Source organism: Pleurodeles waltl, chromosome 4_2 (assembly GCF_031143425.1).
Source record: "Pleurodeles waltl isolate 20211129_DDA chromosome 4_2, aPleWal1.hap1.20221129, whole genome shotgun sequence".
Classification (NCBI taxonomy): domain Eukaryota; kingdom Metazoa; phylum Chordata; class Amphibia; order Caudata; family Salamandridae; genus Pleurodeles; species Pleurodeles waltl.
In genome coordinates, this window is record NC_090443.1 from 395,705,300 (window position 1) to 395,733,150 (window position 27,851).

At 44.1% G+C, this 27,851-nt stretch overlaps 1 protein-coding gene across 5 annotated transcripts in view; it reads right to left on the reverse strand.

The window, feature by feature from the left end:
• The window catches only part of RALGPS2 (Ral GEF with PH domain and SH3 binding motif 2), an 812,647-nt gene that overhangs the window by 430,002 nt on the left and 354,794 nt on the right, over window positions 1–27,851 (reverse strand). For all 5 annotated transcript variants that reach the window (XM_069231548.1, XM_069231547.1, XM_069231545.1 and 2 more), the window contains one exon: window positions 14,626–14,718. In XM_069231548.1, coding sequence (XP_069087649.1) covers window positions 14,626–14,718 — 93 coding nt within the window. The remainder of the gene's footprint in view (window positions 1–14,625; window positions 14,719–27,851) is intronic.

The following is a 27,851-nucleotide window of genomic DNA, read 5'->3' on the forward strand; positions in this document are numbered from 1 at the left end:
ACACCATGGGAAGTGGAGGCTTGGATAACCACGCTTCAAGTGATCAGGTGTTGAGTCAGAAAACTTGGGTCCCCAGGAGCGTGTCCGATGGCGGCTGGCATTTGTCCTGTTCGCAGGAGCCCCTGTGCTGGGTTTGGACCAGGTACCGAGTAGAACATCTGTGAGGGCTTCATTAAAGGGGAGCCTGGGTTCAGAGGAAGAAGCTTTAGGTTGAAGCACCTTTGTCAGGAGGTTAATGCAGAATCAGGACGTGTCATTTATCATTTTGAGTTTATAGACATGTGATTCCTCTGTAGAATTACTATCAACTGCAATACTAGGCTTATTTGGGAAAGCCAACATAGAAACATCTTCTTGGTAGTGTAATTCTGAAACCTAAATCCAATTGAACTATTGTTATTAAAGGTAAACTCGCAGCTTTAAAGAGGCCACCTTGCAAATGATGTCACAATAAGGCTCACAACCAATGCAGACATTCACAAGGGAATATTATTGTAGGAAGCTGGCCTGGTCTGTGGTGGACACCTATGGTGTTTGCACCTTATACCAGGTCCAGGTAAACCCTATTAGTTAGTGAGACAGTGTCTAGGAAGCGAGGGCTCTCTAGTGGTAGCTGTGGCGAGCAGCCAAGACTTATCTAGGAGGAGTGTAAAGCACTTGCAATACCACAGCAATCACACAGTAACTTATCTCATATGAAAGGAACCACGCAGTGTTGCAAACATAGAGGTACTTTACTACAGTAACACTGAACTAGATTACTTATAGGCAGTCCCCCACCTGGAGGTAAGTACACACTATATATACACAGTAAGTATTAGAAATTAGCATAAAGAAAGAACAAGCACTGGCAAGAACTTGAAAAAAATAGCTAGAGCTCTATATGGAATGCAAAGTTAGGTCCCTCACCCAAGATTGTGGAGCAGTTAGAAGGGAGTTGGGAGAACTCAGGACTCCAAGAGCCTAGATGACCCCCAGCGACCAGGAGAGCAGAGTGAAGTTAACTGGTCTTCCCAAAGACTAACAAGGGGACTCAGAAAAGGAACATTACAAGCCCAAGACCAGTCCAGTGGAACCCAACAGTGGATTCCAGAAGAAGAGGACCTGCAAAAGAAGGGAAGAGAGTCCAGGCCACGCAAGAGTGTCCAGGTGAGGCAGGAGCCATTACCCACCCTTCTGTGGATGAAGATCTAGGTTGACGAGGGAAGCTAAAGATCAGCGATGGAGCCCAGGACCTGCAGAGAGGTCCTTAGAGTCATGCAGAAGATGTCCCATTCCAGTTGCCAGGTCGCAGATGGTCAGTGGTCAGGAGGACCACCAAGAAGCCTTGGCAATCACAAATCTGGGCAGGGGAGGATTTGCAGAGTAGAAGAGGACCAGCAAGGTCCAGGGGATTCTACCCTTGGAGGGGAGTCCAGGCTGACCCTCAGCAGTCGGGAGAGTCAGCAGAAGCATTCACAGCCCGGCATGCACCCCGCTGGCAGTATGCACAGTAAATTGCAGTGAGGCCTAATCAGCACACCTAGAGAAGAGTCCCATGTCGCTAGAGCAACAAAGGAGAGACTGTCCTTGCAATGATGAAGTGCTGGAGGCCGAGGCTTCTTGGAGCAAGAAAATTCCTTGGAGCAGGAGTCAACAAGCCTTTGTTGCTGCAAAAGTCACGTGCACAGGGGAACTGTCCTAAAGGAAGAGGCAAGGGTTCACCGTCTCCCAAGTTGAACAGCAGGTAAAGAGCAAAGATGATCTAGAGGAATCCTCCACACCACCACATGCGTTGGGGATTCTTCCTGGAGCAAGAGGGTAGAGGTTTCCAGCAACCTGTCTACATTGCCTTAAGTGCCTGCAAATGCAGGGGACGGACTCCTTCACTCCAAGGGAGATTGGTGCAGCTGAAGACTTGCTGACCCCAGAGGATGCACAGCTGTGGAAATGCATCAACTGCTGGAAGGAGCCAGAGAAACTATGTTGCAAGGCGAGGTTGTCTCAGGAGTTGAGGGCTTGTTTGGTTCCTGTGAAGGCCAGCAGGGGTTCTGGTGGCCAGGAAAAGAGGTCGATGCAGTGGAGTCTTGCATGCCCAATCTGGAGACCCACCTGCAAGAAAGTCCCTAAATAGCCCTTAAAAGGGGCTTGTGCACTCTGCAGGGTGAACACCTATCAGAGGTGGTCAGGTGGTCACCTATCAGTCACCTGTCCTGACCAACCAGATGCTCCCACAGGCCTCTGCACATCTTGTTTCCAAGATGGCAGATTCAAGTGGAAGAGGAGCCACCTGGATGAGCTCTGGGCACCACCCCTGGAGAGGTGATGGACAGGGGAGTAGTCACTTTCCTTTCCTTTGTGTGGTTTTGCACCAGAGCAGGGACCGGGGGTCCCTGGACTGGTGCAAACCGGATTATGCAAGGAGGGCACCAAATGTGCCCTTCAAAGAAAGCCAGTGGCGTGGGGAGGCTATACCTCCCCAGACTTGTGCTATTTTCAAGGGAGAGGATGTGGCACCCCCTCTCCCACAGGAAATCTTTTGTTCTGCCTTCCCCTGCTGCTTGAGCTGGTCAAGCAGCAGGAGGGCATAATAATGTCTGAGAGGCTGCAGCAGCGTGGGCTGCACTTAAGCCCTGGAAGACTGGTAGGAGCAATACTGTGGGTCCTCTAAGGAGCCCCCAGAGTGCACAGAATCATGCCACCAATACTGGCATTAGTATTGGGGTATGATGCCTATATGTTTGATACCAAAAATGCCTAGGTTCGGAGTGACCATTATGTAGCTGGACCACAGGTTGTGAGTGACCTGTGGCCAGTACACGGGTAAAATGGTTTTCTCGCACTTACAAAATTCAGTGCATTCAAACTGGAGCTCATATTTGCAGCTCTGCTCAAGCAGGGGTGCCCACCACAAAGGAACTAGCACCCTGCTCTCTGGGCTAGGAGGGCCTGTAGTAAGTAGGTTGTGTATATACTACATCAAAATGAGATATAATGTGCACAGAGTCCAGGAGTTCCCCAGAGGCTTAACAGCAGCTAAAGTAGATAATACTAATGCGCTCTTTTGTGGTAGTGTGGTCGAGCAGTTAGGCTTATTAGAGGATAGTGCAAAGCATTTGTTGTACACACAGTTAAGAAATGAGGCACACACTCAATGACTAACTCCAGGTGGATTATTTTTATATAGCAAAAATATATTCTGTTACTTTATTACTAATACCAAAAGAACTTTGCTACAGGAAAGTACAGTTATAAGCAGGTATCAAGCAAATGTATCAAATGTACTTTGTTTGGTTTTAGCAGATAAAGCAGTTTACAAGTAACAATTTTTTATTTCAGAAGGTGACAGTACAATTTTTCATAGGAATTCATAGAGTCCTACGGCGGAAAAAGTATTAGTATAGCTAACACAGGCCTCAGAAAAGCATAAAAATGTTACTAGACCTGCAGGTCGAGTAGCATGAATAATCTACTCAACCTAATTGTAATGTACTTGACCCAGAAACGGGTCTCAAAATTGTGTGATCCTAGGCAAATATTGTATTTTACAGTCGCCCTTTTCTTCATTCTCACATATGAGTGCACCTTCAAATATGTGAGTTCAGCATTTCTGCTGTAAAGAAAATACTCTTTTGTTTGATTAAATACACCAAACGTTTGCTCCATGTAGAATAAATCCAGCCCACATATAGGGTACACGTGATCCCTGCATTACTTGCCTCTTAGTTTAATAATAGCTTTGCCATCAGGGCAGGAGTATTTCTCAGTTTATATTTCAACACTCACTTTAAATAAATATATTACTAAAGCATGATGTCGTAGCGCACTGCTATTTACAGACAGTACATTTCCAAGAAATGTCAAGAAAGCCTTCCCACTAACTTGCAGTTTTACTGATAAAACTGTATAGTGTATTAACAATAATCTGTGAAAATTGGGTTTCAGAAAATATTTATCATTTGCCCATCACCAAGTAAAGTGCCTAAATGTGATAATAATAAGATTTAAAGGCATCCTAATTGCCAATTCAGTTTCTGATTGAACAGAACACCTCTTTTTTGTCCACTCACTGACAAGTGGAATCTAAAAATACCTTGGGATGCCCACAGGTCAAAGTTTAGGTTGACCCCAAAAGTGCACAACCAGCAACACAAAGCCGGCTGGGTGCAGAGGTCAAAGTTGGCATCTGGTTTACAATAGAATCGTATGAGGACTGGGGGTGCTTGGTAGAAAACAGATTGCAGGTAAGTACCCGCTGTACCAGGACACCGGGGGGGGGGGCACAGGATCACACCTAACACCCTCAGCGGCACGGGGCAGCCGGGTGCAGGGTGCAAACAGAGCTGGGTGTCCAATGCTTTTCAATGGGGGACCCCGAGATTCACGAAAGATGCTGCAGGCTGGGTCCAGGGGGTTGGTTCCGGTAAACCAAAGGCTGGACAGGCAGGAAAGGCGCCCACTGGATGTTGCTGGACTGTGTCGGATTCCCCAAGGCCAGGGGGCTTCGTGCGCAGGGGTCTCCTTGGGCATCGGGTATCTTCATTGGAACCAGTCTCGGTCAGCAGGGGTCCTCCGGATTCAGGCAGCAGGCATCATTGTGTTGGCCGGAGGGGTCAACCCAGGGTGGACTCGAGGTCAGAATCATCTGGGGACCTTTTCAGGACAGGTGGGCCACCTGGACTCGGACTGTGGGCGTCGGGTGCAGAGTGGGCAGGGCTTGCGGATCTAGGGCGGTTCTGGAGTCCTTTTTGGTGATTTCTTCTGGACAGGACTGCTGTCCTTGGAAGATCTTGGACCTCTCGACTGGGAAGGCAGTCCTCTGGGGGCTTGTAGAGGTCACTGTTCCTGCAGGATAGAGAAGGGGTCTTTGAAGCTGCAGACGGACCAGTAGGGCTGGGGCCAAGTCAGTTGTCGTCTGGAGTTTTCACTGCTGGGGTCAGCTTAAGCAGTCCTAGATTTAGGGGTGTTACAGGGATCAGAGGGTAGTAGCCAATGGCTACTGTCCCCGAGGGTGGCTACACACTTCCTGTGTCCACTCCCTTTGGGGGGGGGCATTCCTAACCCTATTGGTCCCTGTCCTCCAAACCAAGATGGAGGATTCTGCAGGGAGGGGGGTCACTTCAGCTCTAGACACCTTAGGGTTGGTCCTAGCTGGAGTGGTCACTCCTCCCTGTATTACCTAATTTTCCAGCTGAACTTGCCACCAAAAGTGGGGCTTCGTCTTGGGGGGTGGAGCCATCTCCACTAACTGGAGTACCTTGGGGAGTGTAACAGGAGGCCTGAGCCTTTGAAGCTCACTGCCAAGTGTTGCAGTTCCTGCAGGGGGGAGGTATGAAGCACCTTCACGAGGGGCAGGCTTCATTTCTGCCTACAGAGAGCACAAAGGCTCTCACCCGATGGGGTCAGAAACTTGTCTTTTAGTGGCAGGCTGGCACAGACTGGTCAGCGTTACACGGGGTGCATTGTACAATAAATCCAACACTGGCATTAGTGTGGTTTTATTGTGCTGAGAAATTTGATACCAAACTTTCCAGCCTTCAGTGAAGCCATCATGGCGCTGTGGAGCTCGTAATGACAAACTCCCAGCCCATGTACTTAATATGGCCATGTTGCACTTACAATGTCTAAGAATGGAGAGACACTGTAGGGGCATATTGCTCATGCAGCTATGCCCTCTACTGTGGTATAGTGCACCCTGCCTTAGGGCTGTAAGACCTGCTAGAGGGGTGACTTACCTATGCTGCAGGCAGTGGTTTGTGGGCATGGCACCATGAGAAGGATGTCATGTCGACTTTACCTTTTTCTCCCCACCAGCACACAATCTGCAATGGCAGTGTGCATGTGCTTGGTGAGGGGTCCTTTAGGGTGGCACAATATATGCTGCAGTTCTTAGGGACTCTACCTGGTCACAGAGCCCTTGGTGCAATTGGTACCTTTTACAAGGGACTTAGCTGTGTGCCAGTGGTGTGCCAATTGTGGGAACAATAGTACAGTTTAGGGAAACAAACACAGGTGCTGGGGCCCGGTTAGCAGGATCATAGCACACTCTCAGGTAAGTCAGCATCATTATCAGGCAAAGGGGGTTGGGGGGGGGGGGGGTTAACCATTCCAAAAGGGGCACTTTCCCACAGGGCCTACTATAGGGATGACTTACAGTGACCAGGTGCAGTGACCAGCAGTAAAAGGGTGCATGCACCTTTTCACGCGGCTGCAATGGCAGGCCTGTAGACATAGTTTGCATGGGCTCCCATGGGTAGCATAATACATGCTGCAGCCCATGGGTGACCCCTGGTGTACCAACACCCTGGTTACTCAAGTACCATATACTACGGACTTACAGGAGTACACCACTATGCCAATTGTGGGGTGTAAAGGGTACCAGAGCAACCAAATTTAGAGGAGAGCGGACAATCACTGGGATCCTGGTTAGCAGGATCCCTGTGAAAACATTCTAAACGCACTGATAAACAGGCAAAAAGTGGGGGATGACCATGCCAATAAGAGTGACTTTCCTACAATTATGAATGCCTTTCTTGGTGATTGTTAGATCCAAAACTGGGTAAAGAAATGGTTTTATTTTCCTTACACTGGAAGCCTTGGCTCAAACAGTTACTAGGAGGGCCAATTGTTTAGTGACACTAGAAGTCTTAATTCCAGTTTAGGAAAACTAAACATTTCCTTGATTACTGTGCAAGGCTTCTGGGTGTTAGTAAAAACACTGGAAGCCCATACATTTTAAGTTGATTTATTGTTAAAATGAAAATGACCCTGGCACATCCTGAGGGAGCTGCATGAACCAGCTACTTCAGCCTCGAAAAGAACATTAAGAACCTCAACAGTACACGAAGTTCCACATTACCTCACTACATTCTTAACATAAGTACTGGACACTGTTCATGAGTTGACAACTGAGAAATACTTAAATGTCGCGACACTATGCTCAAAGACATGCAAGTCTGATATTCTTGGCAAGGGTTGAAGACCTTACATTAGGTCAGCAGAAGAACATGAGTGACATTGATGGTATTAAGGGAATGCAGAGCCAGTGAATTTTCAAGTGGCCATGCTTGAGTGGGGGGGGGGGGGGGGGGGGCAACTCTAAACCAAAGAACGCACAGTAAGGAAAATGTCACTTACCCAGTGTACATCTGTTCGTGGCATTAGTCGCTGCAGATTCACATGCTTTGCATAGTCTGGTGTTGGGTCGGAGTGTTACAAGTTGTTTTTCTTCGAAGAAGTCTTTTCGAGTCACGAGACAGAGGGACTCCTCCTCCTTTGGTTCCATTGCGCATGGGCGTCGACTCCATCTTAGATTGTTTTCCCCGCAGAGGGTGAGGTAGGAGTTGTGTATGCTAGTAATAGTGCCCATGCAATGGAATGAATAAGTATGTACAAAATGAAGATTAAAATAATATATTTACAAATGTACAAATGTTGAAGATTACTTCCAAACGGCTACAGGCTCCCGGGGAGGCGGGTGGGCGCATGTGAATCTGCAGCGACTAATGCCACGAACAGATGTACACTGGGTAAGTGACATTTTCCGTTCGGTGGCATGTGTAGCTGCAGATACACATGCTTTGCATAGACTAGTAAGCAGTTATCTCCCCAAAAGCGGTGGTTCACCCTGTAGGAGTGGAAGTAGTTTGAAATAAAGTTCTTAGTACAGCTTGACCTACTGTGGCTTGTTGTGCGGATAACACGTCTACACAGTAGTGCTTAGTAAATGTGTGAGGCGTAGACCATGTTGCTGCCTTACATATTTCGTTCATTGGAATATTTCCTAGAAAGGCCATGGTAGCACCTTTCTTTCTGGTTGAGTGTGCCTTTGGTGTAATAGGCAGCTCTCTTTTTGCTTTAAGATAGCAGGTTTGGATGCACCTAACTATCCACCTGGCTATACCTTGTTTTGATATTGGATTTCCTGTATGAGGTTTTTGAAATGCAATAAATAGTTGTTTTGTTTTCCTAATTAGTTTTGTTCTGTCAATGTAGTACATTAGTGCTCTTTTGATGTCTAATGTATGTAGTGCTCTTTCAGCTATTGAGTCTGGCTGTGGGAAGAACACTGGTAATTCTACTGTTTGATTTAAGTGGAACGGTGAGATAACCTTTGGTAAGAATTTTGGACTGGTTCTTAGAACTACCTTATTTTTGTGTATTTGAATAAATGGTTCTTGTATAGTAAACGCCTGAATTTCACTTACTCTTCTTAGAGATGTAATGGCAACGAGAAATACAACTTTCCACGTTAGGTATTGCATTTCGCAAGAATGCATGGGTTCGAAAGGTGGGCCCATGAGTCTTGTTAAGACAATATTGAGGTTCCATGAAGGAACAGGTGGTGTCCTTGGTGGTATAATTCTTTTTAGTCCTTCCATAAACGCTTTTATGACAGGTATTCCAAATAGGGAAGTTGAATGAGTAATTTGTAGGTATGCAGATATTGCTGCGAGATGAATCTTTATGGAAGAGAAAGCTAGATTTGACTTTTGCAAATGTAGTAAATACCCTACTACATATTTTGGAGATGCATGCAATGGTTGAATTTGATTATTATGACAGTAACAAACAAATCTTTTCCATTTACTTGCATAGCAGTGTCTAGTGGAAGGTTTTCTAGCTTGTTTTATGACCTCCATACACTCTTGAGTGAGTCCTAAGTGTCCAAATTCTAGGATTTCAGGAGCCAAATCGCTAGATTCAGCGATGCAGGGTTTGGATGCCTGATCTGTTGTTTGTGTTAACAGATCTGGCCTGTTGGGTAGTTTGACATGAGGTACTACTGACAGGTCTAGTAGTGTGGTATACCAAGGTTGTCTTGCCCATGTTGGTGCTATCAGTATGAGTTTGAGTTTGTTTTGACTCAATCTGTTTACTAGATATGGAAGGAGAGGGAGAGGGGGGAAAAGCATACGCAAATATCCCTGACCAATTCATCCATAGAGCATTGCCTTGGGATTGCCGGTGTGGGTACCTGGATGCGAAGTTTTGGCATTTTGCGTTTTCTTTTGTTGCAAATAGATCTATTTGAGGTGTTCCCCAAATTTGGAAGTAATTGTTCAGGATTTGGGGGTGAATTTCCCATTCGTGGACCTGTTGGTGATCCAGAGAGAGATTGTCTGCTAGCTGGTTCTGGATCCCTGGAATAAATTGTGCTATTAGTCGAATGTGGTTGTGAATCGCCCAATGCCATATTTTTTGTGTTAGGAGACACAACTGTGTCGAGTGTGTCCCCCCCTGTTTGTTTAAATAATACATTGTCGTCATGTTGTCTGTTTTGACAAGAATGTATTTGTGGGTTATCATGGGTTGGAATGCTTTCAATGCTAGAAATACTGCTAACAGTTCTAGGTGATTTATATGAAACTTTCTTTGATGTACGTCCCATTGTCCTTGGATGCTGTGTTGATTGAGGTGTGCTCCCCACCCTGTCATGGAAGCATCTGTTGTTATCACGTATTGTGGCACTGGGTCTTGGAAAGGCCGCCCTTTGTTTAAATTTGTACTGTTCCACAATAGAAGCGAGATGTATGTTTGGCGGTCTATCAACACCAGATCTAGAAGTTGACCCTGTGCATGTGACCATTGTGATGCTAGGCACTGTTGTAAGGGCCGCATGTGCAATCTTGCGTTTGGGACAATGGCTATGCATGAGGACATCATGCCTAGGAGTTTTAATACCATTTTTGCATGTATCTTTTGATTTGGATACATGGCTTGTATCACCTTGTGAAAATTTTGAACTCTTTGTGGACTTGGAGTGGCTATCCCTTTTGTTGTGTTGATTGTCGCTCCTAAGTATTGCTGTGTTTGACACGGCACAAGGTGTGACTTTGCATAGTTGATGGAGAAACCCAGCTTGTAAAGGGTTTGTATAACATAATCTGTGTGGTGTGAGCACTTTGTTAGCGAGTTGGTCTTGATTAGCCAATCGTCTAGGTACGGGAACACGTGTATTTGCTGCCTCCTGATGTGTGCAGCTACTACTGCTAGACACTTTGTAAAGACTCTTGGCGCTGTTGTTATTCCGAATGGCAACACTTTGAATTGGTAGTGTATTCCTTTGAATACGAACCTTAGGTATTTCCTGTGCGAGGGATGTATCGGTATATGGAAATACGCATCTTTTAGATCTAATGTTGTCATGTAGTCTTGCTGTTTCAGCAGTGGGATTAAGTCTTGTAATGTCACCATGTGAAAGTGGTCTGATTTGATGTAGGTGTTTAGTGTTCGGAGGTCTAATATTGGTCTCAGAGTTTTGTCTTTTTTGGGTATTAGAAAGTACAGTGAGTAAACTCCTGTGTTCTTTTGTGGACCTGGTACTAATTCTATTGCGTCTTTTTGCAGTAATGCCTGAACTTCTAGTCCTAGAAGGTCTATATGCTGTTTTGACATATTGTGTGTTTTCGGTGGGACGTTTGGAGGGAGTTGGAGAAATTCTATGCAATAACCATGTTGGATAATTGCTAAGACCCAAGTGTCTGTTGTTATTTCCTCCCAAGATTTGTAGAACTGGCTTAGTCTTCCCCCCACTGGTGTTGTGTGAAGGGGTTGAGTGACCTTGTGAGTCACTGCTTGTTTTGAGGGGTTTTTGGACCTTGAAATTTTCCCCAGTTTCTTGGGAATTGGCCCCCTTTGTATTGGCCTCGAAAGCCTCCCCTTTGGTATTGTCCCTGGTAGGTAGGCGGTGTTGTTTGTGAGGTGCTGGCTTGTGTGGCTTGACCTCGAAACCCTCCTCTGAAAGTGGTTTTACGAAATGTGTCAAATGTGCCTCTGCCCTGCGGGGAATAGAGTGTGCCCATGGCTTTAGCTGTATCAGTGTCCTTCTTTAATTTTTCAATTGCAGTGTCCACTTCTGGGCCAAACAATTGTTGTTCATTGAACGGCATATTAAGCACTGCCTGCTGTATCTCGGGTTTGAAGCCGGATGTGCGCAGCCATGCGTGCCTCCTTATTGTTACAGCAGTATTTATTGTTCTTGTAGCTGTATCTGCTGCATCCATAGAAGAACGGATTTGGTTGTTGGAAATGTTTTGTCCCTCTTCAACCACTTGTTTTGCCCGTTTCTGGAATTCTTTGGGGAGGTGCTCGATGAGATGCTGCATCTCGTCCCAATGGGCTCTGTCATATCGCGCTAGGAGTGCCTGCGAGTTGGCGATGCGCCATTGATTTGCAACTTGTGCTGCAACCCTTTTCCCCGCTGCATCAAACTTGCGGCTCTCCTTGTCAGGAGGTGGTGCGTCGCCTGATGTGTGTGAGTTGGCTCTTTTACGAGCTGCTCCTACGACAACTGAATCTGGTGTCAGTTGTGATGTAATAAAAGCAGGGTCTGTGGGCGGTGCCTTGTATTTCTTCTCCACCCTTGGAGTTATTGCTCTGCTTTTCACTGGCTCCTTAAAAATGTGTTTAGCGTGCCTTAGCATCCCCGGGAGCATAGGAAGGCTTTGATAATTGCTATGGGTGGATGACAGGGTGTTAAAGAGGAAGTCATCCTCGATAGGCTCTGAGTGCAGCGATACATTATGAAACTCTGCTGCCCTAGCTACCACCTGTGCATATGCCGTACTGTCCTCAGGCGGTGAGGGCTTAGTGGGGTACGACTCAGGGCTATTGTCTGATACTGGAGCGTCATAGAGATCCCATGCGTCCTGATCATCTTGGCTCATGGTGGTATGAGCTGGTGATTGTGGCGGAGTCTGTGCCGGTGATATATGAGTTGTCGGTGGTGGAGAGGGTGGTGGAGTTACCTTCTTTACCACTTTTGCTTGTGGTGTCTTGTCTTGGCTTTGGAACTCTAGTTTTCTTTTCCTTCTGATTGGGGGAAGTGTGCTGATCTTCCCTGTCCCACTTTGTATAAAGATCCGCTTTTGCGTGTGATCTACGTCTGTTTCGTTTAGTTCCTCCTCAAATCGGTGTCTTTGTAGTTGGGAGGACAGTGATTGTTCCTCTGAATAGGAACTGGCTTTCGGTTCGGTTGCTGGGCGTTTTGGCACGGAAACCGTGCCTTTTGTTATTTTCGGCTCCGACGAGATTTTTCTCTTTTTCGCCGTTGCACCCTCTCAGTGTCGACCATCTTCGGTGCCGCTATCTCTGTACCGAGCAGCTTCGGTGCCGCTGTCTCTGTGCCGAGCAGCTTCGGTGCCGCTATCTCGGTGTCGACCCTTTTCTGCGGCACTTTCTCGGTCCCGAGATTGCTGCGTGCCTGTGTCTCGACCTGAGTCGGACGATCTCTGCACCGTCTCGCCCTTCTTCGGTGCCGATGGACGGTCACCTACTTTATGGGTTGAGCCATGGCCTGTTGGCAGTGGCGTCCCCTGGGCTTTGTCTGTTTTTCCCTGTGATGTTTGTTTCGACGTCTTACTCACGGTTTCCTCGACGTCGAATTCTTCGGAGTCCGATTCGTGGATGGAGAATGCTTCTTCTTCTCCCTCTTCCTCGAACCTTCGTTGTCCTGTCGGCGTGGACGCCATCTGTACCCTTCTGGCTCTTCGGTCTCGGAGCGTTTTTCTCGACCGAAACGCTCGACAGGCCTCACACGTCTCTTCTTTGTGCTCGGGTGACAGGCACAAGTTACAGACCAAATGTTGGTCTGTATAGGGGTATTTACTGTGGCATTTAGGACAGAATCGGAACGGGGTCCGTTCCATCAGTCTCGATGTTGCACGCGGTCGGGCCGACCAGGCCCCGACGGGGGATCGAAATTACCCCGAAGGGCTACTGGAGCTCTTCTGGATTCGGTGTCGACTCTAATCTAACTCGATACCGAACGAAACAATACCAACAAATTTTCCGTTGATTCTGACTATCTTTCCGACCCGAAACACGGAGCGAAAAGGAACACGTCCGAACCCGATGGCGGAAAAAAAACAATCTAAGATGGAGTCGACGCCCATGCGCAATGGAACCAAAGGAGGAGGAGTCCCTCGGTCTCATGACTCGAAAAGACTTCTTCGAAGAAAAACAACTTGTAACACTACGACCCAACACCAGACGGCGGACTATGCAAAGCATGTGTATCTGCAGCTACACATGCCACCGAACAGGATTGCCCAGTGTTGAGGCCTAGGTGAAAATCAAGAGGCAATGTTACTATTGCCTTGCTGTTTATGGTCAGAAACAGGAAACTGAAACAAAACAGTACACCCACAGAAACTTGGGCAAAACAAGCTGTCTCAAGGAAAATAACTGCCTGGTATTATTGCTGTCTCAATCCTGCCTCCAGGAAAAATATCAGTCTCTGCATGGTCAGAATGTAAGAATACATTTGGGCATGATGGACCCATAAAATATTTGTGTAGGGATGGCATTAGTCTTGATAGGGTCAGAGAGTATTACAGGATGCAGCAAGAAGTATCTCCAGGTAGTGCCCACAGCTGTACTCCTTGATGAGTCCTAAGTACTGTTCATGACACATCCAGAGAAGCTGGTGCATGTTTCTCAGTTTCATCTAATCCAACCTCACAAGAAAAGCTTGTGTACCTCATCAGTTTTAGACACTGCTCATCTAAAAGTACAGGGGTCACACTGGAGTCTTGCTGCAGCTACCAGCGAGGCAACTGTTGGGCAGGTCTTCAGGGCTGAAAAATCCACCAAGGCCATATTAGTCAATGTTAGTGTTAGGCCTAAGCCTTAAAATCCCTTAGGACTTATTTTCTAACCCTGTTGCCACAGACCATCTGCAAAGCTGAGAAGCTATAAAAATATTTAGTCCCGCTCTATTCCCCCCACCCTATTGGAAAAGTCTGTATATTTTTTCCTGAGAAAGAAAAATACTGACAGGTAGTGACTCTAGCACGTGAGAACCTATTGACTCTTCTCAGACTAAATTCACCTGGGCTCATTTCTCTACCCTGATCAACAGGCCATCACACTCCAAAAACCTTACTACTTCATGGATAGCAGCACCCGTTGCTGGACATATTAGGCATGTCCTAAAAACATCTCTTACCCTGCACACATTCCCCCCATGGTCCAGTCACCCCCAAACTTGTATACTGCCTAGACACTCCCCCCCCCCAAAAAAAAGCAAACATATGTTATCATGCCTGGGGTGCGCTCTAATTTATTTCTCTCTCTGCCATTAAAGAAATGTCAGAATGAGGAAACCTGAAAGCATCAGAAAAAAACGAGTGTACCAGTGAGGACAGATCTTCATTTTGTTTCCAACTGGTACGTGCAACTGCAGGGATACAGGCAGGACAGAGGAAAACGGATTACATTTAGGAAGCAAGGAACCATCTAACAGACTGCCCTGGAGCAGGAAACATCAGACATCAATTCTTAATTAGAGATACAGTACATAAAACTTGACTGGAAATCCTACATGATTAAAAGCAGAATTATTGTGCTCTGTAATTTTCCAGCAACTTCACCTTAATCACTGTAAGAGAAGAAGCTTTTGCCTTCAAGGCAGAGCCTGTTGGGAATCATTGTTTGAATGCAGAAAATAATCCTCTGCTGCCTCCTCGCCAAAATAAAAAAAATGAAGGAGAAACAGACTAAGTGGGCTCTACAAGAGGGGGGAGTATCAGCTTCTGTATTTATCTGGATGCTCACAAGAGGTCGAGCACACATGGATAACCTATTGGCTGGGTAAGGCAACCAGCGGAATTCAGCCCACCCTCCTCTGTACAATGTACTCACCGCCCAGGTCTTTGTGAGCCGGAAGATGGGGGCACTCTGCAGGCCGGAGACAACTGACATAAGCGCATGGATGTTGTTCAGGTCATACAGTTTCTGAGGAGGAGAAAAGGTAAAATAGTGATAAGTATATGGATATATAGTCTAGCTATAAGATCTGCCATGTAAGTAAAGTTGCCTCACAGATCCATGTCATCAGAATACTGTATTTCTAGTCCTGGGTTTTCATATCATGGTCAGCAAGTCTTTCAGTCAATTGATTTAAAATTTTGCAAACCAAGAACTACAACTCCCAGAATGTACTAAGTTGTCAAATGAAAGTCTAGGCGTATAATCATGAGGTGTTAACTACATGGATTTTGGTGGCAATCCCACATGCAAGTCAGTAAACATAAATGATTTAACCATTCAAACAGACTCGCTGGAGCACTGCAGTTATTCTATACTGATCTCTGTGGCTCGCACATTCTACAGGGCAACAGCTGAATACGTTCCCATGTATCCTGCATGTACAGAGTCTGCCTTCAAAAAAAAGAAAGAAAAAAAAACAAAAACACAACACGCAAAGTTTCAGAGTACATACAGTATCAGGAAGTTCTTTTGAAAATCAACTACTCTCATAGGGGATATTGAGGCGGCCTTTGGTCCTTCCAAGTATGCTGTAAGTGCCCAAATGAGGGTAATCATTACTTTGAACACAAAATACATATTTGTACCTGTCTAACTAAGGCTAGGTTCATCAACCTACTGACGATTAAAAATCCAACTGGGATCTCAGAATAACAAAACAATATGCAAATTAACTCCATCGAACTTTATTTCATGTATATCTGCCTCATATGCATCGCATCAATCTACTACATTCTGCGAACATAATGATCAAAAACATTTTCGGGAGATTCTAGTAGGCTTATTCTACTGGCAACGCCCGAATACCAAGTACACACTGTTGTCATATGCAGTGAACACTGAAAATTGCTTTTCAAAGCCTTCTCAAACAAGTATTGGAAAAGCCAATAGGCCTGGTATTGGGTGTCAGCCATTTGAATTTGCCAATGTATGTTTTGTCATGGTTTCCGTAAAGCTTTATTGATGGGGGAGCTGCTGAGCCCTCGACAATATAAAAATAATATTGGCTAAAAGGAAAAAAAAAATGTTCATCTAAAAAAAAAAAACAACAAAAAAAAACATACATTGCCAAAGAAGGTCCTTGCACTGAATTGAACTACTTAGCTTGTGGATGGGTTTCTTGTGAAAGATCAGAATGCTTTCACTCACAATTAATTGAGCCAATGGCTGAAGTGAGCTGGCACACTGCCCAACCCTGCGAAGAGGGGTGAATGGCAGAAAATTGTAAATTAAACAACAAACCAATGAAAGAAGAGGGTTGGCTGAAATTCCCTTATATGCAAGTGTATGCTAAATATAATTTTACTTAAAAAAGGCCTCGGTTAATTATAGACCTAAAATTGTGAACTGTAATCCATAGGGCATGTACAGCCCTCAATGTGGCTGGTCCCCTCATTTTGCCCAAGCTGTCTTCATATGTTAGGCCAACATGTATAGGAACTCTTAGCTGAAGTAGATTGGGGGATTTTGGGTAAGCCTTTAAGCACCACAAGATCTATGCACGAAGAGTATGTAAATGACCATGAGGCCCACTATTCATTATTCGTAGGTCCAGCTCGTTTTTATAACCAAGTCAATAACATTCTGGGTAGCAGAGGCATCAAAGGCTGAAGCTAAACTTAACAGAAACATGTAACGAAGAACAACTTGGTCGAATTCTTCCTCACTCACAATGAAATATCAAGGAGGAAGATGTGTTGTAAGGCTTAGCTTCTATGCAGATCGTGGTGACAGAATGTAACGCTAGAAAGCCAGTTTTTGCATGGGCTTTAGTGGGATGAGCACAAAAAAGGTGAAAAAGAATCCCCTTGGATTTAAAGAAATAAACCACAAAGCACAAAAGAGAACTTGGATTACTCCCTAGTGGCACTGCCGCTAAATGTGACAAGATGCTGAGAATTGCTCAGTTCCTTAGTCATATGAAAATAGTACCCAAGAAGATCTTGTCACACCTTAGGAATTTTATGAAGCTTTTTAAATCCTTGCAGTTAGGTCTGGTGAACATAACATGTAAAATGCTGCCTTGGGCCAATAGACTTGTTCAAGAAATACTTAACCGAAACTGTTGGCAAGGTGTTCAGTCTTGCGCCAACAAGACACTGAAGTGGCCTGGCAGCCCCTGAATCACATACTGTATGACGTGAGGAGTAAATCAAGGGGCTATGGGGTAGAATGCTAGGTTTCTACCACTTTCTTTTTTTATTATTTTGCGAACGGGAATTGAAGGTGCTCTACAGTTCAGATAAATTCACAAACATGCACTTACTACTATTTTTTGTTTTACTCACTGGCTACAGCCAAACACCTTACAAGGGGAGAAGGAGGAAAATCGTACTGACTTAGGGTTTTGGTGAATTCAATCTGACAATGAGGAGAAAGACAGTCTATTACCAGTGACCTCCCCGCAGAAAAGTAAGAGAATTCTTTGGGAGTCTTTTCCACAGAAATGGCAACTGGATATGGAAATCTGATCTGAACAATAAGTATAGTTTTAGAGGTTTTTTTTTTCCTGAACATTGGGAGAAATTTTCGCCAGAGGCTTTAGTAAATGTTGGAAAAATGTTTTCTTTGCTTGACTATGCAAACGTACAAACCTACTCATGTAATGTTTGTCCACCTTACATTAGAACGATATCAAGAAAAAGCGAGGGAGTGAGAGGGTGAACAAAAGGGGGCGGAAGGGACAGAGAAAGGAAGAGTGAGAGGGAAAAGATAGACAAAATGAAAAAAGTAGTTCCTACAATGTGAGCAGTGGAAGGACAAGTACTTGGGAAATGCTCGAGGGGAGGGCAAAACCCAGTAAGAGAAAGTGAGGCCAACACATGCTGACAAACAGAAGCAAGCAAATACGAATGACGAAGCCGATCAATTGCAAACAATGGGCAGATCTAACCTCACTGTAAGCTTTCAAAATGTCTCGCAAGAGACTGGAAATGCACTGTCTCAGGTGAGACCTAAAAAGGCATTTACTCTGCGTGCTGAACAGTTCTGTCCAACTGTTATGGTGGGCAGATAAGGAGATCCCTGCACTGATGCCTCAAGTATACCCAGCTTGTGTTGTCTAGTGACATCAGAGGAAGGCAGGATTGGTTGAAGAAAAGTGGTCTTCAGCCACTCTCCACTGAGCCATGCCTTGGCAGACAAGCCTGCTGGCTGGACATGCTAGCTAGACCCTAAAGGGATTCTTATGTTTTCCCAGGACATTGAGCACTGCAACTATGGAAATGTAGTGAGGTCAAGAATGTAGGGGAGCCAATGCTTATGTTAATGGAATTGTCCCCTTGTACTATCTAGTTTGTAGCAGCCTAATGCGTGAGAAGAATAATTCTATTATATATGGTAAAGTAAAGCGGTTCCGGTCAATAATCTAACTGCAGATGTCTCACCTTCTGAATATTCCTTGGTCCCAGGCTGGACCTGGAAACTCTGGCAATAGTCCCTGCGTGCCAGCAGGTAGCTTCCCTGGGGTGCACATCTCAAGGCTAAAAACTAGGAATATCGTCTTGACATGAAAGAGAGCTTCATGTAGGCACCACCCCTGCACGTCAAGATAAATGTTTCTCCATTCCCTCTGATGAAGAGCATAGATGACAATATTGAATGTGTACTGGCAGCATGCAAAATCTAACATGCTAACATGGGACCTTATTAACTCTGGAACGTCCAAAGATCAATGAGGCAGGAGGTTAGGCATCTGTCATTACCAATAGCATACACCAGAAAGAGAATTACTGAAGATAACATTCTTTTGATGAATACTTCTAAACACAGATGTTTCACCTTTTGAATCGGTATCGAAGCAATGTCCCCTTTCAAGTAGAGAAGTGAAGGTCTGCAGAACTTAACAGGCAAACTGGCCCTTTCAACAGACTTGCAAATAGAGTAATACCTAATGAAAGTATGGACAGATACCCAAGTGGCTCCCTGAGAAATTTCCAGAATAGTAACACCTTGAGTTATGGCTGTAGTCGCAGCTTTCACCTTGATGGAAATAGCCCAGAGGCCTTAAAAAGTATCCTTTTCAGCCAAAGCATGAAGTAGTTTGATGCACAGGACAATCCATCGGAGTTTCCCTTCTGTGCTACTTCTCCTTTCGTCACATCAACAAAACCCATAAATAGCGGACTGTCAAAAGTACTTCTTTGTCGTATGAATACAGAAGCTACAGGGTTATGGGTTCGACCAGAGTAGCTTTTCCTCCTCTTTAAATGTGTCAGATGGGGAAAATAACATGGGCAGTGTGATGGATTGCTCAATATGGACAGGTGACATCACTTTTGGAAGAAAGGATGCACGAGTCCCAAGTAACAGTTTGTCAGGAAAAAGGTAGTATACTGAGGCTGAACTTAAAATCTGAAGCAGCTACAATGGCATCTAGGAATTATGATGTAAGGCTGAAACTCCTCCGCTGGCTCCACTCAACATCCAGCCATGAAGGTACAGGTTGTGGAGGTTCAGGTTTAGTTCTCTGCCTATGTGCTGGGACATCATATCCTCTGCAGTGGAAGGCAAAGCAGAACTGGCAAGTGAAAGTGTGTGGCCTTCAGGTTCAAGGACATAATCCAATCTTCATTACCCACTCCGAGCACAACTCGTGCGAGTGTCATAATTTTGAACTTCTCCTTTCTGAGGACTAAATCTTACGTCCTGAAATTGAGAACCGGCCATAGGTTTCCATCCTTTTTGGGGGGACAAGACAATACTACAAGTGGTATCTTATACCCTGGTCAGCTTTGAGCACTAGTTTGATCACGTACTTGGGGATGAGCAACATCAGCATCTCCCTGTAGAGGATGTAGGTGTGACTGACTGAAGTCTATGTGAAAACCAGGGGAATGAGTGGGGGATGTCCAGGAAGGGAAGCGCATAGCCAACTTGGACAACTTGTAAGACTCACTGGTCCAATGTAATTGAGTAACATCCAGTTGAGCAATGCTGAACCAGGAGCACATTTGTCAGCTTAAGGGCAGCACAGAGAAGAGAATGATGCCGCTGTCCTCATCCTTTAGAGCCTCCACTGCCCGAAACACCAAGACTGCTGGATTGACTGTAAAGGCTGATCTGTTGAGCAGCCACTAAACATTCTGTACTGCTGGTGGAATCGACAAGCTTAGGAAGACAAAACCCATTGACTGCGCCATTACCCACTGTTCCTAAACCATTTGAACATCAAATCACATTACTTGCTGAAAAGCCTGTTTCATCGTCGAGTAGGTGAGAAGTCTCTGGAAAATGCAGTGGAGTGCATTCACGCATTGTTTGGTGATGCAGGTTCCCATGGTACAGGCAACAAGTCAGTAATAGTCAAGTTAGAGCTGCCTCACTGCATCCTGGCCATCCAGAACTGTTTCAGCAATGGAGTTACTCTACTTTGTAACTTCTCACATGCCATGACTGAAAGTGTGACATCAGTGGACTAGAACACATATAGCATTCCGACAGCATATTAGGGGACGATCTGAGGAAAAAACGTTCTTGCTCGCTGCAGCAATATATTTAGACTCCATCCAATAGAGCGGTCTGAAAAGAGATTGGATTGACCTTCCTAGTAGAAGACTGCACCACAACACTCTCAGGTGAAAGGTACTGTGCCAGAACTTTGAAGTGACTAAGTGTTGGCCCATGATGCCCACTAACAAGGTAACCTACCAATGGGGCTGAATAGGGTTTTGACCACACTGCCAAAATCAGGTTACCAACAACCTCACAGAACAGTGTTCAGGTAACAGAAGCTTGAGGGCAAACTACAGTAACCAAAATATCTCTGTCACTATGCTAGCCTTAGTCTTCTCATTCTGGACTGGCAATTCAAAACATTAAGGCCTCACCCCACCACTACAGTGAAAGAGTCAGTTATCTTGTTCAAGGATCCCATACACAAATCCAAAATGGATTTAAGGTGAAGTAGCAAGGCTTATAGAGCGGCCTCATATGGAGGGATAAACTGACATGTTTCCTCATTATCATGTGAAACTGGCAGCATACAAATCTGATGCATAGACAGCTGCTGTCCTCCTGAAATACTAATGCCAAGTAAGAGGAACCTGGTAGAATCAACATCACCTTGTAGATGGTTATTCTAGACCTCTCAGTCCCTGCTGGCCCCACATCCACAAGTGGATTTAAACAACTAGTGCTGGCAGGCAGGACTAGAAATAGCTCCTCTATAAAGGACACTGCCACTTAGAAGGTTGTGATGCCTTCCATCACTTTGCCCTCCCCTAACACATGGGGAACCAATACACAGTTCCAACATGATTTTATATTACATTCCTCAACGTTGTGGGATGGCATATGCCAAGTGAGTGGTTGGCTGGATTGGCTTTTTGAAGCAGAGGGAGAGGAATAAGAGTATCCGAGGCACAGTGAAGTTATTCTTCCTTACACTTTTGTTCTGCTACCTGGTCTTGCAAAATCTTTGATTCCACAATGCTGATTAGATGGTTGGTATGGGAAACTAGGGGGATCACGACTACTGCATATCTCCTTAGTGGGAACACCTTCTGTGTAATGCTTAAATTACAGTTTTCTTTACCCATTCACAACAGTGGTGATACTGGCAACTAAGACATTGACTACAGGGTAGACTTAGAAGACAGCCTATACATGTCTGAGAATCTATATAGGATCCTTATTGATCTCATTTATTCCTCTAAAACCTGTTGGCAGGAAATTTTAGGAGCTTCCTACTTGGATGGAGACTGGAAGGAGATCATGGAATACCATGCTTTCTCACTTCTAGAAGCACGGCTGAAATATTCTTACAAGATCGTGCATAATTGATATTGGCCCCCATATAAAAAGCATAGGGACCACATGATTATGAATGACATTAGTGGGAGCTGTGATGCCAATGGTTGTAATCTCTACCACATACTATGGTCCTGCCAAGCCTTCACATCCTAGTGGCGCTCAATCTGGCGAACACTTCACAACACTAGCTCTACACCCTTTGAGAACTGCAAAACTGGCCCTAGCACATGATTTTACAGATGTGGCTCACAAAACTTCCCAATGGCGTGGATGGATAGCAACAGCCTTAATAGTGGCCAAGATTATGTATTATTGGTACCCGACGTTAGTGTTCCTCACAATCACCCACACATCAAGAGTGGTTCCTTTGGTTATAAAGTTTGGCCACCTATGAGAAGGGTATTTATAAGATTCAAGATCAATTGCACTTATTTGAGGATACCTGGCGGCCTTTCTTACACCTTCAAAAATTCCAAAGCATTGTAATGCTGTGGCTCCCCACCTGTACCCTTCTAGCCTCCACCCATCTCCCCACCCCCCCCCCCACTGAGTTGACAGGATATAGCCTATACTGTTCGGCACTTGAGTGCTAACTTTTCACTATTGTTGTTTTAGTTGTACTCCAATAATACTTTATAATGGACCTGATATCAACTCGAATCATACCACAGAAACAGTGTTCTCCTTCTAGTATTTTACATAGAGGGTTATTCAAACAGGTTAATTTAATTTAGTTTATAGACATAGAAGACTCATACTTTTCCATATTAATCTAAAATATTGTTATATCCTCAATGTATACGTGCTTGGAAGTTGAATGCTAACTATTTGCTAAGGCTGTTTTATTTTGATATATTTGTATCTTAATAATGCATTATAATAGACCTGACCATCATGAGTATGAAATGCTAATTAAAAAAGTAATTGTGAGTCAGACTTCACAGCACTTAATGCTGGGAGAAGAGGGTCGTGTATGCATTAGCAGTCTTCAAACTGACAAACTGTGCAGTTATACCTGACCAAAAACTTATTTCCGATAACATGCGTTTGAACAGTAATAGCAAAAACCCAATTTTACATGGCTACTGTTACTGTCAACATAAAACCACTTTTACTGTTGAATACCTCCACCACAGTTAAAAGACTTTGAAACTCAATGGACTGTTACCCTAACAAGCAAGCATTTGCAATGTAATGGGTCTCGCATTTGCTAGTGTTAGAGCTATTAGCGCTGTGAACTCCTAACCGGACTTTTCCTGCCACACAAATTAAAAATGAAAAGTAATACAGTTTCACATAAGCGAGTAGATTCAAAGCGCCACGGCATCAGCGTGAAGCAGCACAAAAAAGGAAAAAGAAGTTCGCTCACAGTCAAACATATTGGCAAAAGTGCAATTAGCCATGTAACTGGAGCGATGTCAGAGGCAGTAATTAAACCACCCCAAGGAGGGACAAACCTAAAGCACTTACCAATGAAAATAAAGGATTTCTGAAGGGCAAGCCCATGAATGGGTGATGGGTATGGTTTAAAGCCCAGATACATAACACGTCGGAAAAGCAGCTCTTGCACGCTGCTATGCTCAACCGAAAAAGCACTTCAGCTGCTTTATTGCCTAATAAAAGACTATCATGTCTGTCAAACAAATTCTCAGACAGCACTTAAGTTTTCATTCTTTCCAAGTAAAACTCCAAGATTCTTTTGCTTAGAAAGCATTTCACAATCTGGAATAATCTAGGTTGTGAAATTCTTTCTTAGCCCATGAAGCATGGGTTCTAGGTTGGAAGACAGGTTGAACAATTTCTTGATTCTGGTGAAACACTCTTAAACCCTTCAAAATAAAGGGAGAATCTGTCCAAAGAATACCACTGTCCACCCTAAAAACAACTTAACAAGTTAGCATGTTTCAAGTTTGTCATTCCTCTTAGCAAAGGCAAACACCAAGAAGAAAGCTATGTTCCACATCAATAGATCTGTCACAGGTTCAATCAGTTTGAGCAGAAGTCAAGATGACAACTAAAAAAAAAAAACTAAAAAAAAAGCACTGGCAAAGTCAACACGTCTGGTTCAGTAAGCTTGTGCAATGGGTATTTTTACTTTTCACTGCAAGCATGAATTTATAAAGCAGTCAAAGATGAAGAAAATATGCTGCTGCCTAAACTTGGTGGCCATATGCTTGCAATAACATTTTCAATTAGATACAAATACACAATCATTGCATATAATTTTAATTCAACAGTAAGGGTGTTTCCTAGCACACAGGTCCAGAACAGATATAAAACACTTTTAAGGTTTAATGTACATCACACCTGAAAACGTACTTTAAAAATGCAAGGATAACTATAAAAAATAGAGAATAGAAAAAAAGATTTGGTAAAGTCAAGTTTTAGCCCACCAGCCCTAGCAATGAGAAGCACTTTTAGGCAGATGATCACATGCGATCAGGCGAAATGCCTTCACTCACAATGTAATGGCTGAAGAGGGGTGACCCACTGCCCTATGCTGTATACTGTGGTTGGCAGAAGCAAAATGTGAATGACTTAAAAAGACTAAGGGATGAAGAGGACCGACCTAAATTACTTTATGCATGGTAACATGTATGTATCATTTAATCATGAATACTTTAAATTGTGAGAGCCTGGCATGACAGTTATAGCTTTCTTTAGGTAAGACTAAAATACCAGGGAGCAGGATTCTTAAACAAAAGATTTCCTGTGGTTTCATTCTTTGAACTTCAGTGTATTACAACCATTAAATCTACTGCTCTATATGCCTTAATCATCAATCGTCCTCAGTACTATTTATCCTGCTACAAAGTGCTTGAGTTTGTTCTTGCCAAGATTTTTCACTTTTCTAATTCTGGATTAATTTACTTTTTATCAATCTAATCATTCTTCCACTTGTTCTCTGAATCTCAGTAACAACTTGTCTTTGACTTACTCAACTTGATCTTTACTTTGTCTTCTATCTGTGCTCCTCTCAGGCCCCATGCACTCTGCACTACTCTCTGCAATCATTTTCTTAATTTAATTAGCACACTGTCCCCTTTTGAGTTTGCATCAATTATCCTCAAAACGACACACTTCTACTGAGATATATGCAAAGCATCACCTCATTATATGGCCTTGGTGACTCAATGCTCCTCCTTCTGGAGCTCATTTTCCCCCTCTCCTACCAACACCTTGCTCTTATCTGCTATACTTTCTAATACACTAAACTCTTTTGCTCTTATAAAACCTTTCAAAGCTTTAACTAGGACTCCTCAACCTTGGATTACTTTTTAACTATCACAGCTACCCACCTCTCTGCGTCATTCTGAATGTCTACAGTGCTATCCCAGTTACCTCTCGTTTTTCTCACTCTTCATTGTATCTATAACTCCAAATTTAAGCCATAGAATTGTACCTTCAAACTTTCATCTCCAGTCTCTCCAATAATTCATGCAGCATGGTCTGGCCTATGAATAGTTTAGAGCCTTCATCTAATCCTTTTGGTTCCTTTAATTCCGATGACTACCTCTTACTACACGTCCAAAAAGGTTATTTACATGTCCTTCTAGATTGCCGCAAATACCATCTGAAGGTTCAACTCCTGCATTTTCGCTTTCTACTCACTGATATTGTTCATCTTCTGTATATTTACATCTGATTTCACCATGCTTTAATGTTTTTCTCCTGGTCGCCAAGAATGAGAAGGCTTGTGCAAAACTTCTTCCCCATAGGATCCTGAACACCACTCTCTACTGAACCCTTGACTTCCATATCGTCTTCCTTATCGCTCCAAATTATTCAGTGCTTCACTCACAACTGGCACTGTTCTGAACTTTTATAAATCTGATTGAAACTAGCCTCCTCCCTTCACAGTCCCTTTTTCGCCAGTACAATCTGGCTTTCGTCCCACTTTTCTATGGAAATAATCTCACCTATGTTCTTCAGGCATGCCATTCCCTATTATTTAACAGGCCTACCATTAACTACCGACACTGTGGTCTACCTCACTTTCCTTAATTGTCTCCTGGGCAAAGTATCTCTGGTTATTGTGGGGATTGGTTTCGCTTTTAGCTATCCAACCATATTTTGTCAGTAGCCTACATTATCAAGGTGAGCTCCCCAGCCTTCAAGGACTGGCTAGTAAGCACTGGTTGCTTTCAAATATCGCTCCTGGAAAAGTATCTTCTACATGAAGATGGTTCTTTTGTATTACCTCTTCAAGTGATGGCTATCTTGAGCTAACTGTACCCAGGGCTTCATATCACTGGTCAAAGTATTTCAGCATAGGTCTTGGGTGAAATCTGGCTTGTCATAAGGAAGATGCAGGGATGCCATGTTGCTCAGCATAATGGTTATCACTGTCAGATTACAATCTTTAAGAAGCAGTAGCCTTCTCTTTAGTACTAGTGAGTTAAATTTATATTTTATCCAACATTTTTATATCAAGTTTACAAATTATAGTACTTCATTTCTGTCTCTTCCTCTTGCTTCTTCATCATCCACATGCTACATAGGTTTTTGTAATGGCTACCCCAAAGCTCAAGACACACCATCAAACAGTCCCTAAACTACAACCGACTGGACTATGGCAATGTTCTCGACACAGGGATTAGAGCTCACCTCTGACTACAGACCATACAGTATGCCACAGCAAGACTGGATCTCCCTAGATGAAGCCACATCACACCCTCCCCGAGGGAACTCCATTGGCTCCCCATGCAGAAGTGATGTCAGTTCAAGCTCCTGGCCCATGCGTTCAAGGCCCAACACAACTGATGACCCATCAGAAACTTCTGCTGCACTTCCTCTAACCCTCGCTCCTCTGCGTCAAACGTAGCAGGTGCAGAGGTTGTTCCTTCTCCTGCCTAGCAGCGAAGACATTGAACGAGCTACGCTTTAAACTCCGGACCTCCCCATCTCTTTCACAGTTCAGAAAGTCCCTTAAGACATAGCTATTCAGCAAGTCAACTAAACCCTGCCAGCGCCTGGATATCCTCCAGGGAGACAAGAATTGATCTACAAACCTACTGATTGATTATGCTTTGTAAACCCTGCCTCACTTCACCTCTGGATAAAAATTCATACAAAAAAAGAAGGACTTGTGGAAGAATCATCCAACAAAAAATGTTTTTGCAACAGAATGCTCCCAGTAAACAAAAGATTTTACAGAGTTTTATTGCTTCAAAAACTACTATTGCAGTATTTTCTCGCAATCTCTGAAAAGTGTAAAAAATATCCTCTCAAAGTTAATGCAAATAAACACCTCAACTTCACACATCAGTTCTCAAGAAGAGGAAGACCTCTCCAGCTGCAGCTTACTTTTGGTCAATGAAGCATTTTGAACATATTCCCCCTTTTAAATGGTGAGTTACATTTTTTTACCTCACCCCTTGTATCCACCCTCCGTGATTTCTTACCAACCACCCTTGTAACAGTGCTAATGTTCTTTCAAGACTAGAAATACTACTGGACTCTCCTGCACTGGATACTCAACACAACAAATCCATCTGGCTGTCCCTCCTCTTACATGTCTTAAATTCAACACCACTGACATGCTTGCAACTGTCTACATCACAGTTTTCAGAAGTGCAGAAAAGCAACTTTGAGTGCCCAATCATTTTTCTATTTTCAAAAGCTTTTACAAAAGGGAGTGAGGATTTTGCAATTACAAACATTTTTTGCTATAAAAATAAACTGAATGCTAAATCTTAGCTACAAAAAAGTAAAGGTAAAAGAAGAACTTAAGTAAAAGAAAAGAGTCTCAACTGCAAAGGAGGAGGTCACATCTCATATTTCATGCGAGCCATCTTGTCATCTGTGTGGCTGCCAAAGAGGGTAGAACCTGAAAAGGGAAGGTTTAGAATCTTTTGCTGAGACCCTGATTTGAGGGATGTTAGGCTGAGCCAAGGATGCCTTCTCAAGGTTATCCCATGAGAATATTCATGTGCCACCAACAAGGAGGAATTCAGGGCAGCACTGATGACTTGCTTGAATACCATGAGGCCCTCATTAACTATTTAAAGGAAGTCTTCCTTTCTGTTCCTGGGAAGATTGTCCACAAAATGTTGGATAGAGTTATGGAGTGCTCTATCATATCTACCCAGGAGGGCAGTAGCACTGGCCGCTTTCATGGGGGTTACAGACATGTTGCGAACTTTGCGACTCACAAAGTCCAGTCTTCTACTTCTCTTCAGAGGAAATAAAGGAGGAGGAGTGGTAGTGTGATGCTTCTAGGCTGCTAGTATGACCACGAGTCAGGAGGCGGTTCCGATCGGAGGAAGAGAGGATCTTGCATGGCAAGCCTATATTTTTTTTGGTGCCTCAAAGGAGCAGTCTTGGTTGAAGCTGGGCTCAGAAAA